The following is a 15047-nucleotide window of genomic DNA, read 5'->3' as shown; positions in this document are numbered from 1 at the left end:
AGTTTTCTAGCTTTACAAGTACAAAATTATTTTAACATTTCACTGGGGTGACACATCTTGAAGCAACTAAATCATAGTTTTCATTTCTCTTCTGTTACCCTTTAGCAAGGGGTAAGGGTAGATACAAGATCAATTTAACACATGTAAGACCATAAATTTATGCAAATAAATAAAGAGGGAGAGATAAAATGTAGGTATCACGCAGGAGAAACACAGTCTATATCAGTAAGAGTTACACTCACCTTCACTGTTTTAGGCATGCTTCTATTAATCTTTCACAGACTTAAAGACGTGTAGACATACACATCTACCATATTACACTGATAGATACAGAGGAACTTCTATATCACAGTAAGGTCTAATGTAACAGTGTATTCTTAACCACAGAAACTCAGTACTTTAAAATTTTACCTTTGATCTACAAAGATTTAAATTTACATTCCACATCCTACGTTAAACTCCACTTAGCTTAGAAATACTTGATAAATTACACAGAAGTTGAACCTGAAAAGATTTAAGATGCAGAGACAATGGCAGCACAGAAACAGTGAGAATGATGAGATGTGTGTCAGCAATTTTCAAGTTAGCTTCTTTTCCCCCTTTCTGCACCCGACTGTACGAAATGCCAGAGAAAAACATATACAAACAATATATACAACAGCATGTTTCAGACATCTGTCCTTCTAAATAAGGAAGACACATTTGTTTAATACCTAGGACTCACCAGATGGATTTAAAACAAAATAATTTTGCAGTAAGCTCTGTTAATTTTGCCAATGCATTACAAAGCACATCACTTACATCTTTCATAATGCACACTAAAATGGAGCAAGCATGTGGATGATTGGGAAGAGGAAAAATGCAGTTGTAAATTTATGTTGCAGGTTGTTTCATTGTAATATATTTTACTTGTTTATGAATGTTTTCCTTGATACTCAGCAGTGCATTGCCTACTTTTGCTAACTGATTACTTTGCAAACTGTTACCACGAGACTCTGCAAATTGCTCATGGAAAATAACGAGAACGCTTCATCATCTAAAGTAAGAGCAGGAGAATCTAAACCAAATGGAACTTAAAGATTCATCTCAAGCAAACCCAGAATGTAAAACTCTTTCAGGAGATTTTCCTTGTAAACATTTTCAAATCTTTTCCACAGGCAATTAGGACGTACAAGATTTCATGGCACTGACTAAAGCAGGAGGGAGCAGTCATAGTTCCCCAGCTTCCCCAGGCTCTTCCTGCTACACTTCTTCCTCTCCTAGCTGCCAGGAGCAGCTGGAGCTGAGGCTGGCATCCAATGCTATGGTTGGATGGCTTTCAGTAAAGAGACCCATTTACAGCAATGGCAGAGACAAAGGTTGAGAGAGACTGTTAGACCAGATGATCTGGGAGGTCTTTTCCAATCCTGGTGATTCTATGAGATCTTAGAGAGTGGAAGGTCTTCTACTGCAGCAAAAACATTACTGTCAGCTATCAAATAGAAACTCAAACCAGCCTTCAAAGCATGTCATTGATTTAGTCCTGCTTAACAGAATGCATGTGAGAGATGATACATTTGCACCCCTAAAGAAATAGCTGACTACAGAATTTAGACTGAAGACATGAGTTCAAAAATAGCTTACATGCTAAAGAAACATCTCTCAGCAAGAGCAGACGTAACCGTAGAGCTTGATCCTGTATGAAATCTTTGTTGCCAGGAAAAGGATCTCTTCTTTTTCCTGGCATAAGCACATCTGCATTTCTAAAATGAGAACTGGCAGGACTTTAAAGTACTGCATCTTGTTATAGAAGAATTTTTTAACACTCAGAGCTAACATATTTTGAGTTTTCAGGGAAATAATCTCATGTTCCAAGTTTCCTGGATAAATTTACAACTGCAAAATGGATTTTATTTAGCAGGGTGTCTATTTGACAAAATTAGAAGCTACACATCACCCACCAACCTGCCCATGGTTTTGCTCCTCCAGTCAGTGTAATAACATTTTTTCCTGAAAGAACAGCAAAAATCAGCTGAAAATAATCAAGCAAGAGACAGTAGAAAAGGACATATACATTAGGAAAAGAATACCAGACAATATAAAACATGCATTTTCATAGACAGACAGATGAAAAACAGTTTAAAAAGTAAATTGAAATAAGTATTTTCAAGGCTGAATTTTGCTCCTCAGAAAAATTTGCATTTCAGCTACATACTGTAGCTAATAATACCTGGTCAGGGATTCATTCATAAGACAACCATTATATAGGGTTCAAATGCTGTTGTATTTATATTCATTTCCTGTCATCTTACATACGTCATCCTTAAAACTTGCCTAAATCCTTTCATCTTCTGCATGGTCCATTTATTTAGGAGGAATTAAAACAAGTTCATGTAGACACATTAACATAAAGGCTTAACATTATCTTCAGATGATAGTTTATTCTCCCACATCCCTCATTCTAACACACATAAAAATGGCATTCCCACACTGGATATGAATGTAAATCTCCATCAGACGATAAAATCATCCAGAAACAATAGAGGTAACAAGATTTGCAACTGCCCATCTGGACATTATTTGAGATTCATTAAGATACACCAAAATAACACATTCATCTGTCTATGAATCTGTAGGCTGTTGGCAGCCTGACACTTGGTATAGCTAGGTAGAGATGCAAGTGAAACCCAAAAGAATTACTACAGCATCTGTAGACATCAGATTTAGTGATTTAGCTTCCAGCAGTACACTTAAACACTCTTAGCTGTTTTGCACAAATAGAGCCCAGTCAGAAGCAGAAACAACTTATTTCTTCACTGTACACAAGGATAATTTATGTTTCACAAGATATACTTGTGGACACTGATTAAATGAGGCTTTTGTTTGGGTTTCAGAGCCATCTCAGTTTCATTTCTCCTGACACATAGATCACAGAAATAAGTCATGATTTAAACATTGTCCTATTATAAATTAGATTTGAAAGCATTTATATTTATTATATTTGAAGGCAACAGTGATTTCTACAGTGTTTTGAAATGCTAGAAGAAACATTTCTATCTCATACTGCTTATATTATGCATATTATGTATCTGCCACCATATGTAGGCATCATAGCATGCTAAAATTGAGTTCTAGGATGCTGGTTAGTCCCTCAATGGGGCAAAAAATTGTTACTTTTCAGTAAAAGAGATTTTTTCTTAACATATTTAATAACTCTGTGTTTACAATCCTGCATTGAGCAGAACAAACCTGAGAAGTCTGAGCCTAATTCAGGAGATTCATTCTTCATGTATTATTCATTTAGGATACTGATACTCGGCATTCTAAGGACTGTAACCAAAAGCCAGATTTTTGCAGTGCTTCGCAAGATGATACATTCCCTGCATTGAAACACTGCTGGGAAGGTTAAGTTCTCTTCTTCAGTTATATATCCAACACAGATAGAAGCTGCTGATTATTCTGATAAAGTCAAAGAGAAATAAACTGTTCTCAGGACTATGTCACTGCGATTGTGGTATGACCTGAGCTTCCCCTGCCCACTGGATGATGAAAATAGCTCAGGAAACAATAGGCACCACTGAGTTTAGAAAAGCTGGACTTAAATAAGCAAGCTCAAGACTTAAAATAAGGACAGCGCATTTGACAGAACATAAAGCCAGATTCTACAGTGTATGACAGTAGGGTGTTGTTATGGAAGTGCACATGGCTACTTTTGCATCCATGAAAAGATCAACAGAAGTTAATAAAAACAAAGATGAACACAATTTCTGCCTCAGAATGTCAGTAAGCCACAGACTTCTGGAAATACAGAAGGTACTATGGAATGCTGCCCTGCTTCTGTACTGAAAATCCCACACTGACTGCTGGCAAAGCAAGACGGATTTCTGCTCTAACCTGAGTCTACTTTGTGTTCACTGTAAAACTATGGTGTTCAATTTCATTTTAAAAAGTGTGATTAAAGGACTAGCCTATTTGAAATATTCACACAAATTCTAGCTTGAGATCTCACTTTAACTCTATTCTAAATCCCCTAGAGGAGAAAAAGGAATGGTGATCTAGTGCATAGTACTCACAGAGATGAAGGTAAGCAGTAGGCTTCTTTCTGACCAGTAGTGTTTCACCCTATAGCAAACTAACAAGGTGAAGCACTGAATACAGACACAACTACGAGCAGCTTGCAAATAAAGCAGTCTTCTGAAAACTGACTGTTTTTGTTCTGAAGATCACTACTGATCTGTGAAGTTGCTAAAACAATGAAGAATTCAAATCACTGCTAGAACCCAACTTTCGTGATGTCGAGTACTGAAAGTAAAAAAGAAGTACTTCTGGAATAGGAATTTAGATTGTTTATGCATTTGTGTACACACACGCCAACGTTCATTGCTATATTTAAAATGCAGACAAGAATCATTCAAATTAAGGGAGCTCAAATGGCACTACAATAATATTTTTAAACACTCAGCATATGACTGTCACAGAAAGTATTTTTTAATGGAAAAGACTTTGAATGCATAATGAGATGATGTAGAAACTCAGAACATAACTGGGTATTTGAAACCAGCTTTGAGCTAAAGATGCTTCTCAATGACTAAGTTTCTGGCTTAGGACCAAAGCAAGAGAGCCACATTATGATAACTAAAGTCAGCAGGGATATGAAAGATAGAGAATTTGGCAATTTAAGTGCAAAAGGAGTTCTGCAAGGGAATTTTCCATGAGTCACACAGGTTTACAGCACACAACAAAGCTCTTCTCTCTCCATAAGAACAACATTGAGTTGAAAATAAACGTTTAAACCTATTAAAATTTCAGTGTTATTACAGAAGATACTGACTTGTCCAATAATATTTACTGCAAAAACAGTACAAGGAATTTGTTTAGCAGACGAGGAACTGAGCACTGAAGTAATTAATACATATATTTCTAAATATACTTCAAGCAAATATTACACATTCATTAACATAGTTTCCACCATACCTGAAAGGCATCCTGATGTTCATTCTTTCTGCATATTTGCACAGCGTCTCCCATGGACAGTGAATTTTAACAAACATGATATCACTGTTTGTTACAGCTGGCTGCAAAAAGTGATGATAAATAAACACATATTAATAATTCAAGCCCACGAGGCCCCACACAACTTCCCTCCCAGAAGTATTTGCTTGAGTTTTCCATAATCAAACATTTTGGTAGAGCTGAGTCTGATAAAAGCCTCCTCAGGACTTGAAATATACAAGGTTTGGTAAGCAAAGATAGAGGAAAATTCAGTCAGAGAGTTAATTGAATTATAAGTGCTCAATATTCTGCCCCTCGGTGCCATAAGGTCAAAGTTCTGTAATACTGCTTCCAGGATTTCATTGATCTCCAAAGACAAGGAAAAAATAATAGTGGAAAGCAATTTCAATATTTTGATATTTAGAATCACTATCCTATACCAACACATTTTGTCTGAAATGTCAGTGCTTCTAAATTGACTCCAGCTGAAGATTATTCCTATTTCAATAAATATCTGAAAACCAGTTTGTTTGGTTGTTTTTTTTCCTGTCAGAGTCAAAACAATGTTTAAAAGCTTAAAAACAAGCTTAACAAAATTTCCAGGCCAGCTATTGACATATTTTCAATGTGCTATATTGCTACTGCAAGGACCTGCAAGGAACTAAAACCTTATTGCTTTCAAATGGAACATGTAAAGCAGTTCTACCGAGTCGAGCTGAAGAAAATAATCAAGGTAAATACACGTGAACTACAGGAACTTCCTTTAGGAAAGACTAAATACATGTCTGTTTTACAAGTAATTCACAAAAGAGTAAAATTGCAAGGCCTGAGTTTGTTTCCTTTCTTTTTATGTTACAATTCTCAGTCCTGCTATTCTAATCACAACAGCAACAGCTTCACATTCTTTTGAAACAGTTTTTCACATTTCATGGCAGAAATATCAATCAAAGTGCAAAACACTGCAGCATAAAAGGATATCTGGGAAAGGAATGGAAAAGATAAACCAGGAGACAGATACATATATTTTTTTTCTGACAACACAGGGAACAGTTAAATATATACATGTATATTTATATGAAAGGCTGATTGTGAGCACCAAGGTAAAAATATTAATTAATCCCTAGAGTATCAGCAACTTTATTAGGAACCTAATTAGGAAAATAAAAGGATATTAATTTGGACTCTTGGGAAAACAAGCTATTACAGATCAGAGCAAAGCAGACAAAATCATTCTTTAAAGTGAAAAAAAGAAATCCTTTATACTATTCAAAGTTCTTGGTGTTTAAGGGTTTCAGCATGCAAAGAAAAAGGGGGTTAACAGTGTGACATGGCACAGCTTCTGATATTTTATTAAGTATGTCTAGAATAATAGGCTGTTTTTTTGTTTGTTTGCTTGCTTTTCTAATGGCATTCCAGGAAATCTGCAAGCCTGCCAAGCAGCACTAGATTGTAAACTGTTTTAGCTCAGAGAACTCAATGCAAATTACAACATGTAAGCTAGGGATGGATTAACTTGACATCATTACCCCTTTAAACATACTGGGAGATTAAATATCATGCATGACATTACAAGACATAGGGGTTATATGTTAATGTGACAACATGGGCTACTGAAATTTCTTCCGTTTTGAAGATGTAAGTAGTTGGATGTTCCCCTGTGTACTGCACTACATCTGCACCTATTTAGAAGTGATTCTGTGTTGGGGGATGCATGTGAGTGTATGGACACATATAAGTGTGTATGAGCAAGACATATCATACACACTGTCAAAATATTGTTATTAGGTTGGATATCAGGGGGAAGTTCTATACTGTGAGAGTGGTGAGGTGCTGGAACAGCTGCCTAGAGAGGGTGTGGATGCTCCATCCCTGGAGGTGTTCAAGGCCAGGCTGGATGGAGTCCAGGGCAGCCTGGTCTGGAGGATGGTGTCCCTGCCTGCAGCAGGGGGATTGGAGCTTGTTGGGATCTCTTCCTATTCAAGCCATTCTGTCATTCTATGATTAATATACTAGCACTGAACAGAGGAACCAGTCTGACCAGAAAGACTTGTAAAACATCAGGATTCTGTTATAAATGTAGTCCAGCAAGACAGCATTGCAAAGGTTGCTTTACACCACATCAACTGAGAACTCACCTCTCGCTCTAACATCAGTCCTTCTGCTCTCAAATTCTTCTCAAACGTGCTTCTTTTTTCTACCTGCAGGCTTGACTTTTTGTAGACCAGGATGTAATCAATGCGTTTCTTGCCATCTTTGAAGAAGAGGCCTGATGATGCCATGGCATCAGTCTGGAGAAGATCAAATTAACATTTGTTAAATACGGCATTCATAAAGATGAAAGGATCCATCACAAGTTCCCTGTAACACAGCACTTCCTGAAGCAAAGAGATATCCACACATCCACGGGATGAATATATTAAGAACAAGTCACAAGAACAGGTATTGGTTGCTCAGGAGTTCAAATCAATTAGAACAAACTAACATAACTGTACAACAACCACAATCTAGCCATTTCTGTTAGCAGTGCTTAAATCTCCTCTAGTTCCTTCCCACCGCACCAGTAAACGCAGCAGATCCTCTGATTTAACATGGAAAAGCCCACTTTACACAGCGCTGCTGCGAGCTATTTTTACGGTCTGTGTTTTGCATGATTCAGAATAGACAGTGACTATATCAGCTGATGCCAGCCTATGAAGAGACTGGAATTTGAAAAGGTAAACTGAGAAACAGCTGCTGTCTTCTGGAGGCTGCAGCACCATTTAAACACAGCAGCCTGTCCAGAACATGTATGGGAGTTTAAAGGAAAATGCATCACACACACACACCATCAGAAGTCTATTGATGATGCATTGATTTTTATCAGCCAGAATGTTTATAATGGAATTGTATCTTATTTGGACTGTTTGAGATGATATTAATAAAACTCAGTCATATCCAACAGCTACTCTCTCCTCTGATAAGTGGAACCATGTGCTGGTGTGTGATGCCAGTGGCAGAGATACTGGATAGCAAGTCCTTGGTTTGCACAAGGTGTTTTACTTTTTAATACTCCCATATAGCTCACAGATGGCTTTTTACACATTCAGTGTTTGGGAGGTTCTCTCAGACTGCAAAAAAATGATGTTTTCTAAGGTTATTCTTCCTCTCTGCTTTCTTCCTCCCAGAACAACCAAGGAACAATTCTCAGGCCACTCATTGCTACAGAATCACATCAACCCACCTTTGGAAATATAAGCGCTGTATGATTCCATTTAAATACAATTAGGCTTCTTTTTCTCCTCAGCAGCACGCGACGACCTCAGTTGTCTTTATTTTCTGGATGTAACTTTTGAAAGCAACCCATGAAAGCACCTATTATTTGCTTATGTATTTCAATATTGAATATGTAAATAGAAAATGGGTATGTGAGATCTAAACATCCTACCTGCCTGGAGCTGTGACTTTCACGCTGTGCTTCAATATGTTTACAGGATCACTAAATCTTATCACTGACAATGACAACAAACAAACACAAACCCACAATGAAACAAGGCTTTTATTCCTGTTTGCTTTTTACTTCTAGATATCTGACTAAAAAACTGTACATTCAAATCTTATTTGCAACAGTGCAAACTTGCATTTGTTCTGTAAACCGAAAGGTGTTTTTAAAAGTATATTAGAAACCCAACTCACATTTTATATTATGATTACAATAGTGCAGTCCTTATACATAGATCCATTTGTAAATTCTAAAAAATGACATTTATGACATACCTAATCTACTCCCTACCTTCTCTTATCTCCTTCTACTACTCCTCTTTGCCAGAACCCACTCGATTTCTGTAATTCTTGTAATGACTTGAAGATATGAATGATGCTTTGGGGTAGCAATGTAGTATTCCAGCATAAGCATTTCACAAAAGCTGACTTGAATTGGCTTCTTTTCACATTCCATGAAGTTGGCAAAACAGTAGGAAAATCCTGCCCAAAATTCCCCAATGGGGAGAGATGATGTATATCTCAGAGTTGCTGCTCATGCAATTTCCGTACAGACGTTCTGCAAATTAAATCTGCCTTTAAGTAAGACACCTCTGCCTTTCCTCTGGACTATACTTTCTAGACATTTTTCACCTTGCTTTTCTCTCCTGGAATGTACTTTACTGTAAGAGCAAAGAGATCTGTTTTTTCCTTCCTCAGATTAACAGTGGTGCAAATATGCCCTCGGGTTCATCTGCACTGAACAGAAATCTCCAGGGCCAATGTTCAATAAATAATGATCTGCACTGTCAGTAGAAAGAAATTTCCCATCTGTTCATCTCCGAACACTTTCAGAGGATCTGATTCTTATGAAAATTGCAATAGTGAAGCCACTGCTACGTTTGCTTTGCTGGTTTCACTTCAGTGCAATTCTGGAAGAGCAATGCCCACCTATGTTACCAGAAGCATCTAGGTCAGTGAAATAATTGAGCTGGTGATTTTTACACACATTTATAATACATAAATTAACGGTGATTTCAGCTGATCTGAAAGGGTTCCATAATGTGTACGGAGAAAAGAGAGCATTAATTTCAATACTAAGGGTTAGTATTTACTGTTGTATTTGGAAAATAGATACAAAATCAGCCTGATTGATGTTTGTATCAGCAGTAGCCACCTGATCTCCTTTATCTCCTTTCATACACTCAAGAGTCTGGTATGGAAGCCTATTTACATTTCTGTTTAAGAAATTCTCTTTGGAGACTTGCTGCTGGAAAGGTATTACACAGGAACAGAGTAAGACTATTCTAATAAGCTATGTAGGGTTAAGCAATCAGTAGAACCTTTTGGCAATAAGACAGACTAAATGAACAAACCAGCATTTCTTAGGAGATTCAGTTCATTCTAAGAAAAAAGCAGAAAATAAGGCAGAATAATAACTTATGCACTCCTTTCATAAAACATCATCCTGCAGCATCTGGAAAGCTTAATTCAGAAAACTGTGCATTGACACAACAATAAACTCTCGTTAAAACACATGCTATTAGGTTTTAATCTTCCCAGCTGTGGAAAACTGGTTGTGCTCTACACTAGGAATGACAGATTCCCAAGGTATCTCTGGTGAAGTACTAAATATGCTGAACTGAGGTCACTGGTGATTGGTAGCAGATTGCTGGAAACCCCATTAGTATGCAACAGAAGCAAAAATTTTATGTGCTTTTATAATGACATCCTGAATCCACGTAGCATGCATCCCACCTTTCTGTAACCATAATGGCATTTCCATCACCAACTCACAGATCAGTTACAAGGAGACAAATGTTAATTACAATCCTTGTGCTGAGTCCCTGGTTTTAAAGTTATGTAAGAAATAACTAAAAATGCTTCAAAGTTCCACTGACAGCCCCAACTTCATATACAATTGATCTGTGGAGAAAGCCTCACCAAGAGTACCAACAGCTGAAACTTTCCCAGCTGCTTAGGTTGCCTGAGGTGGCTGCCTAAATTCCTCCATTTCAGAGAAGTAATCCTGCCAGGTCTGATCATTTAAATAGTGCCATACTGTCAGAATGCCCCTCTGCTGCCATCTGTCACATGGAAACAACATGCAATGGAACATTGGTAGGAAGGTTCAACCTCTACTGCCATACCACCAACATCTGCCTCTGATGCCATGGGACAACATAATAAAATAGGAGGCACTATTTCGGAGCAGCCCTTATATATAATGGTAATATGACAAAATATTTAACATTAAACATTTTGAAACTGAATTAGAACCTTTTAATGTTCATCTTTGACATTATTCTTACTATCAACACTTAGTAAATAGAGCCTGACATGGACAAAATTGCTGGACTTGTTAGTTTCATGCATGAAATTTTCATTAATGTTATTTAACATTCAAAGGCAAAGCAAAGAGCTGGAAAGCAGACCTTTACTAGTAACACTTTAAAATCTGCTTCACATTTTCCTGAAGTTTGAAGTAATGTCCAAACAAAACACAATGAGAGTGCTCATCTGGCAGCATGCACAAAGTGACTCGGACTCAGCTCAGAGCAGATTATTCTGACCCAAGATATATATACAAGGAGAAACAACTTCTACTTCGGGGTGTAGCTCAGCCAGTGAACAGTCCATGTATCAGTTTCTGAATCTGAGGACAGTCATTTGCTTTCTAAAAAGAATTTAAGGTAGTTTCACATTTATAAGAATGCATAAGAACATAATTTCCCTGCCATAGCCAACAAAGGTAGGATTCAGTTACTTTAATGCTGACTGATATATCACACAAGAGTGAGACTCCACAGCACCATTAGTTTATTTTTCCTCTACAAGAGACAGTGAAGTTCAACTGATCTCCACATAGGCTGTGGAATTTGCATTTAAATTTGTAAAAGAAATTAATAATATAAACAGAACACTACCTGTGATTGAAACTATAGGTGGACACACAAGGCTGAACTTCAGAATTCTGCTTTTACATTTGATAATTACTGAACTTTCTCCTCGAGATCTCTTTATTGCAAGGTGATGATGTTTGGAACAAGATTTATTTCCACCCTAAGATGGAATGAGATATGAATTATGACTATTAAATTTGCAACAGAATCACAGAATCATAGGAGCTGGAAGGGATCACTGGAGATTATTTAGTGCAACTTAGCATTAATGAAGTAATACATTAAAAAGAAGACTTATTGAGTTGCCTTTTTTTCTTTTTCTCTTTTCTCTTTTCTTTTTTTTTTTTTTTCCTACCAGGGAATTTATAAGAGAAAGGAACAGTGTAATAAGAAAAAACGTGATTCTGTTACTGGAAATGATTCTCTGATCACTGAATCTCAGTCTCTCTGGTAACCCAAAGTAAGGCATTTAGTAAAGACACAAAGAAGATGTGAGAGAACAAAAAAGCCTTCTGGCCTTTGGTAGGTCATTAGGCAAGGTGTAACTTACATGATTCTACTCTACTTCCTTTAATATTCACAACTCTACCTCCTTTAATATTAACACGAGCATGCAGATAGGATGCACAGTCTCAGCACACAAAGCAGAAACAAAACTGACTTGCACAAGAAGCATGCCAAAGCAACTGACAAAATCTCCATTGAAAGTAACAAAGTCAAAGAGTGCACAACGAATTTGTCCAGTATTACTCTCTGTCAAAATGTTAAATCCCAGTAGGAATGGCAGATAACTCCATTAAACTATTTTGTATGTCTTAGCCATAATGTTTAAAAGTATTCTCTCAATTTCTATAGCAAAATATTTATGCCTCTGTCTAGAATCCTTGCTAAGATTGAAGACTGAACTTCTCATGTCCAGATTTGAGAAGTTCAATTGAGTATCACTTTCCTATCAAACACCCTATCATAATTTAAAAAATTCAAACTACACATACAATCTTGGTAAAAATATTCTGTACCACACAAAGTGGTTGCACTTAGTCTGTGAATATAAATTATCTGCTTGACATGGAAATTGACCAGCAAACATGTTCACTGACCTACTGCTGACATGCCAAACTTTTACAACTGCCACCATAAAGTTTATTGGCATGGAGCCTTCCAGGATAATTAGGGCAGCGTAGAATATTCTGCAACATATAAAATACTTCCTATTCTTGCAGTGACTATCTGCTTGGGATAGAGAAATGAGAGAAGAGGAATGCAGCATACAATCAAAACACACTGGTAGTCAGAGGCAAGGCAAGGAAAACAGCTTTCTGTATTTCTTCGTCTCTTCGATTTTTAAGAGATGTTTTAGAGATATTAATAGATGGGTTCAGGGCTACCAAATCATGTAAGAGACTGAAGTAGCCATGGAAACAATGTGACAATCAAGAACTAGTATGTGAACTTCTAAGGTAATAAAACTACCTATAAATGAACAGCTGTAAGTAGAATCGCTATTTCACATAAGGGAAACTTTTCTATCAATACCATTCGCTAATGTTCATAAGATGTTAAGAGGTAAAAAGATTACTGTGTGAGTCATGAAAACCATCCCGCTTATTTTCATTACTCGTTCTCCTTAATAACATTACCGTGAAGTTTGTGTTAATATCTGTGGTAATAATTACATTGAAAGATATTGTTATTTGTTTCTACATTCGGAGCTTATGACTCAACTCTTTAAGTTTTCTTTGGAAATAGATGTTACTAATGCTAACTGCAACAGGCTTATTTCAAGAAAGAGCTGAGGTTCCATTTTACTGCTTGCTCTATTTCAGATCAAGCCTGTGACCCCAACAAAACTTTTCACCATCAGTATCTAACCACCTCTATTTGCTCCTTAGGTCTAATAGGAAGACCTAAGTGGGAACCACACTGACATGATTGCTGACAATTTCTTTTTTATCTTCTTTTTTTAAACTTGTATCTTTCACTGTGGTAAAATTTCTTACTACTTTCCCTGCTATTCCTGAACTAATTTCAAAGATGTCTTTTTCTTCTTTTTCTTTTTTAATTTATATATATATATTTTAAATGAAACCTCACAGCAGATGAGAACCATGCACTGAAAGCATCAACAGCATTAGCCTGTACTGCACTTGACCATATCATTCTGTCCTGAGGTAATGATTTTATCAGTTATCGTTCCTTTTAATCTTTGTTTACTTTTATGTTATAATAAATTGCATTATCAGGCTACTTCTTATCTATGAGACTCCTTTTGCTATTCTCCATTCCAGTCCATTGTTGTCAGATGACCATATCTGGCTGTGATTTATTCACTAAGACAATTTTAATTGCCAAACCTTCTCTTTGAGCATGCATTCCTGACTTCCATGGAACACATGAGCAAGATAGATTGATATAATGTACCTGAAATTAGTTATAAATTGTCAGGATTAGAACAGATGGCACAGTGTGCTTCAGGTTCTCACTGGCAGCCCTATATTTCAGTAATCATTGTAGTATTTTACACTGAACACACTGAGTTTTGCTCAAGCCATATTGAATTGTCACTATTCAGACCAGCTAACTGGAAACAACTGTCCACATTTTAAGCATTCGTTCATTTAAGATTTACTTAAAATTTTTGGAAGTTACAGAACATTTCCAGAGACTGAAAGAGAACCTGTGTCAGATCCTACCCAGCACAAAGCTATTTTTGACGTGCTAAATTGTGGTGGAGGGTGGCAGATAACACAAAAGACAGTAAGATAGGCCATTGTATATATAGCCCTTCTTTGTACTTCCTGAACCCATAGTAATAACACAAATGTGGTAAATAAAAACAAATGCAAGTGAAATTTCTCCAATGTGGTATAGTCATTGGTACAAAAATAATTCACAGCTATTGACTTCACTGCTTACTGGGCATCTTTAGCTCCCCATTCAAGTGACAGAATCTGTTTAGCTCACTTTCCTTTCTTAGAGAAACAAGAACATTTCAAATATCACCCTTCCACTCAGGGACCTTCTCATTTCCTACATTTCACTCGCAAATAACAGATACTACTTATGTCATATTCTGTTCAGCTGTCCCTTGCTGGCATCATTCCTCTGCATGAGATCTCTTGGCAGAGGGATAAGTGAAGTCATACTTTCTAAGGAATCTCTGTAGCAGTTGGTGCTGAAAACAAGCAAATATGGATAACAAAAACAGCTTTTTTAATGGGTCTGAACAACTCTTGGGTTGTCAGTGTGAAATTCATGTGACTTTTAAAATATCAGCCTACACTACTACACTACAGAAGATAAAGAGTTACATATAATGAAGAAAATGAGCAAAGTAGATGACTACCAAGATTAACATTGGAATCAAAGTGCTATTGTCTCTATTATCTGATGTTTGTTAAGGCTTTAAAGCTGCTGTGATGCGAGTTTTAAATCATGCAATTGCACATCATGCAATTTGAAACACTAGGCAATTCCCCCCAAAAATGCACATTGGCTTTCATCATGCCAGAACTTTTGCGACTGCTTATCACTGAGACATCAAGCAAGTCACCACTTGCCGCCAAGTCTCTCAGGTGCTAAACAATACTTCCAAACCAAAATTAGAATCATTAGCAGAGAAAAATAATATGCTTTTAACTTTTTAGGCTGCATTAGAGTAGTATTTCTGCTCTGGCTGATGTAGAAGACTAGTTTTTAATAATGCCAGCTGAGTTT

The 15047-nt window shown here is 36.8% G+C and overlaps 1 protein-coding gene across 6 annotated transcripts in view; it reads right to left on the bottom strand.

Moving 5' to 3' along the window:
• ANO3 (anoctamin 3) overlaps positions 1–15047 on the bottom strand; it is a 137044-nt gene that overhangs the window by 43776 nt on the left and 78221 nt on the right. For 4 of the 6 annotated variants that reach the window (XM_085549883.1, XM_032444968.2, XM_015863407.3 and 1 more), the window contains exons 5-7: positions 7107–7259; positions 4954–5054; positions 1945–1989 (exon numbers count right to left, since the gene is read on the bottom strand). In XM_085549883.1, the coding sequence (XP_085406009.1) occupies positions 1945–1989; positions 4954–5054; positions 7107–7259 (299 nt within the window). The remainder of the gene's footprint in view (positions 1–1944; positions 1990–4953; positions 5055–7106; positions 7260–15047) is intronic. The other 2 variants (XM_085549884.1, XM_032444967.2) reach the window with 1 other exon arrangement.

Source organism: Coturnix japonica, chromosome 5 (assembly GCF_054131305.1).
Source record: "Coturnix japonica strain WE chromosome 5, WE-NBRP24, whole genome shotgun sequence".
Classification (NCBI taxonomy): Eukaryota; Metazoa; Chordata; class Aves; order Galliformes; family Phasianidae; genus Coturnix; species Coturnix japonica.
The sequence above is the reverse complement of the archived record's forward strand: the minus strand, read 5'-3'. Positions and strand labels throughout refer to the sequence as shown.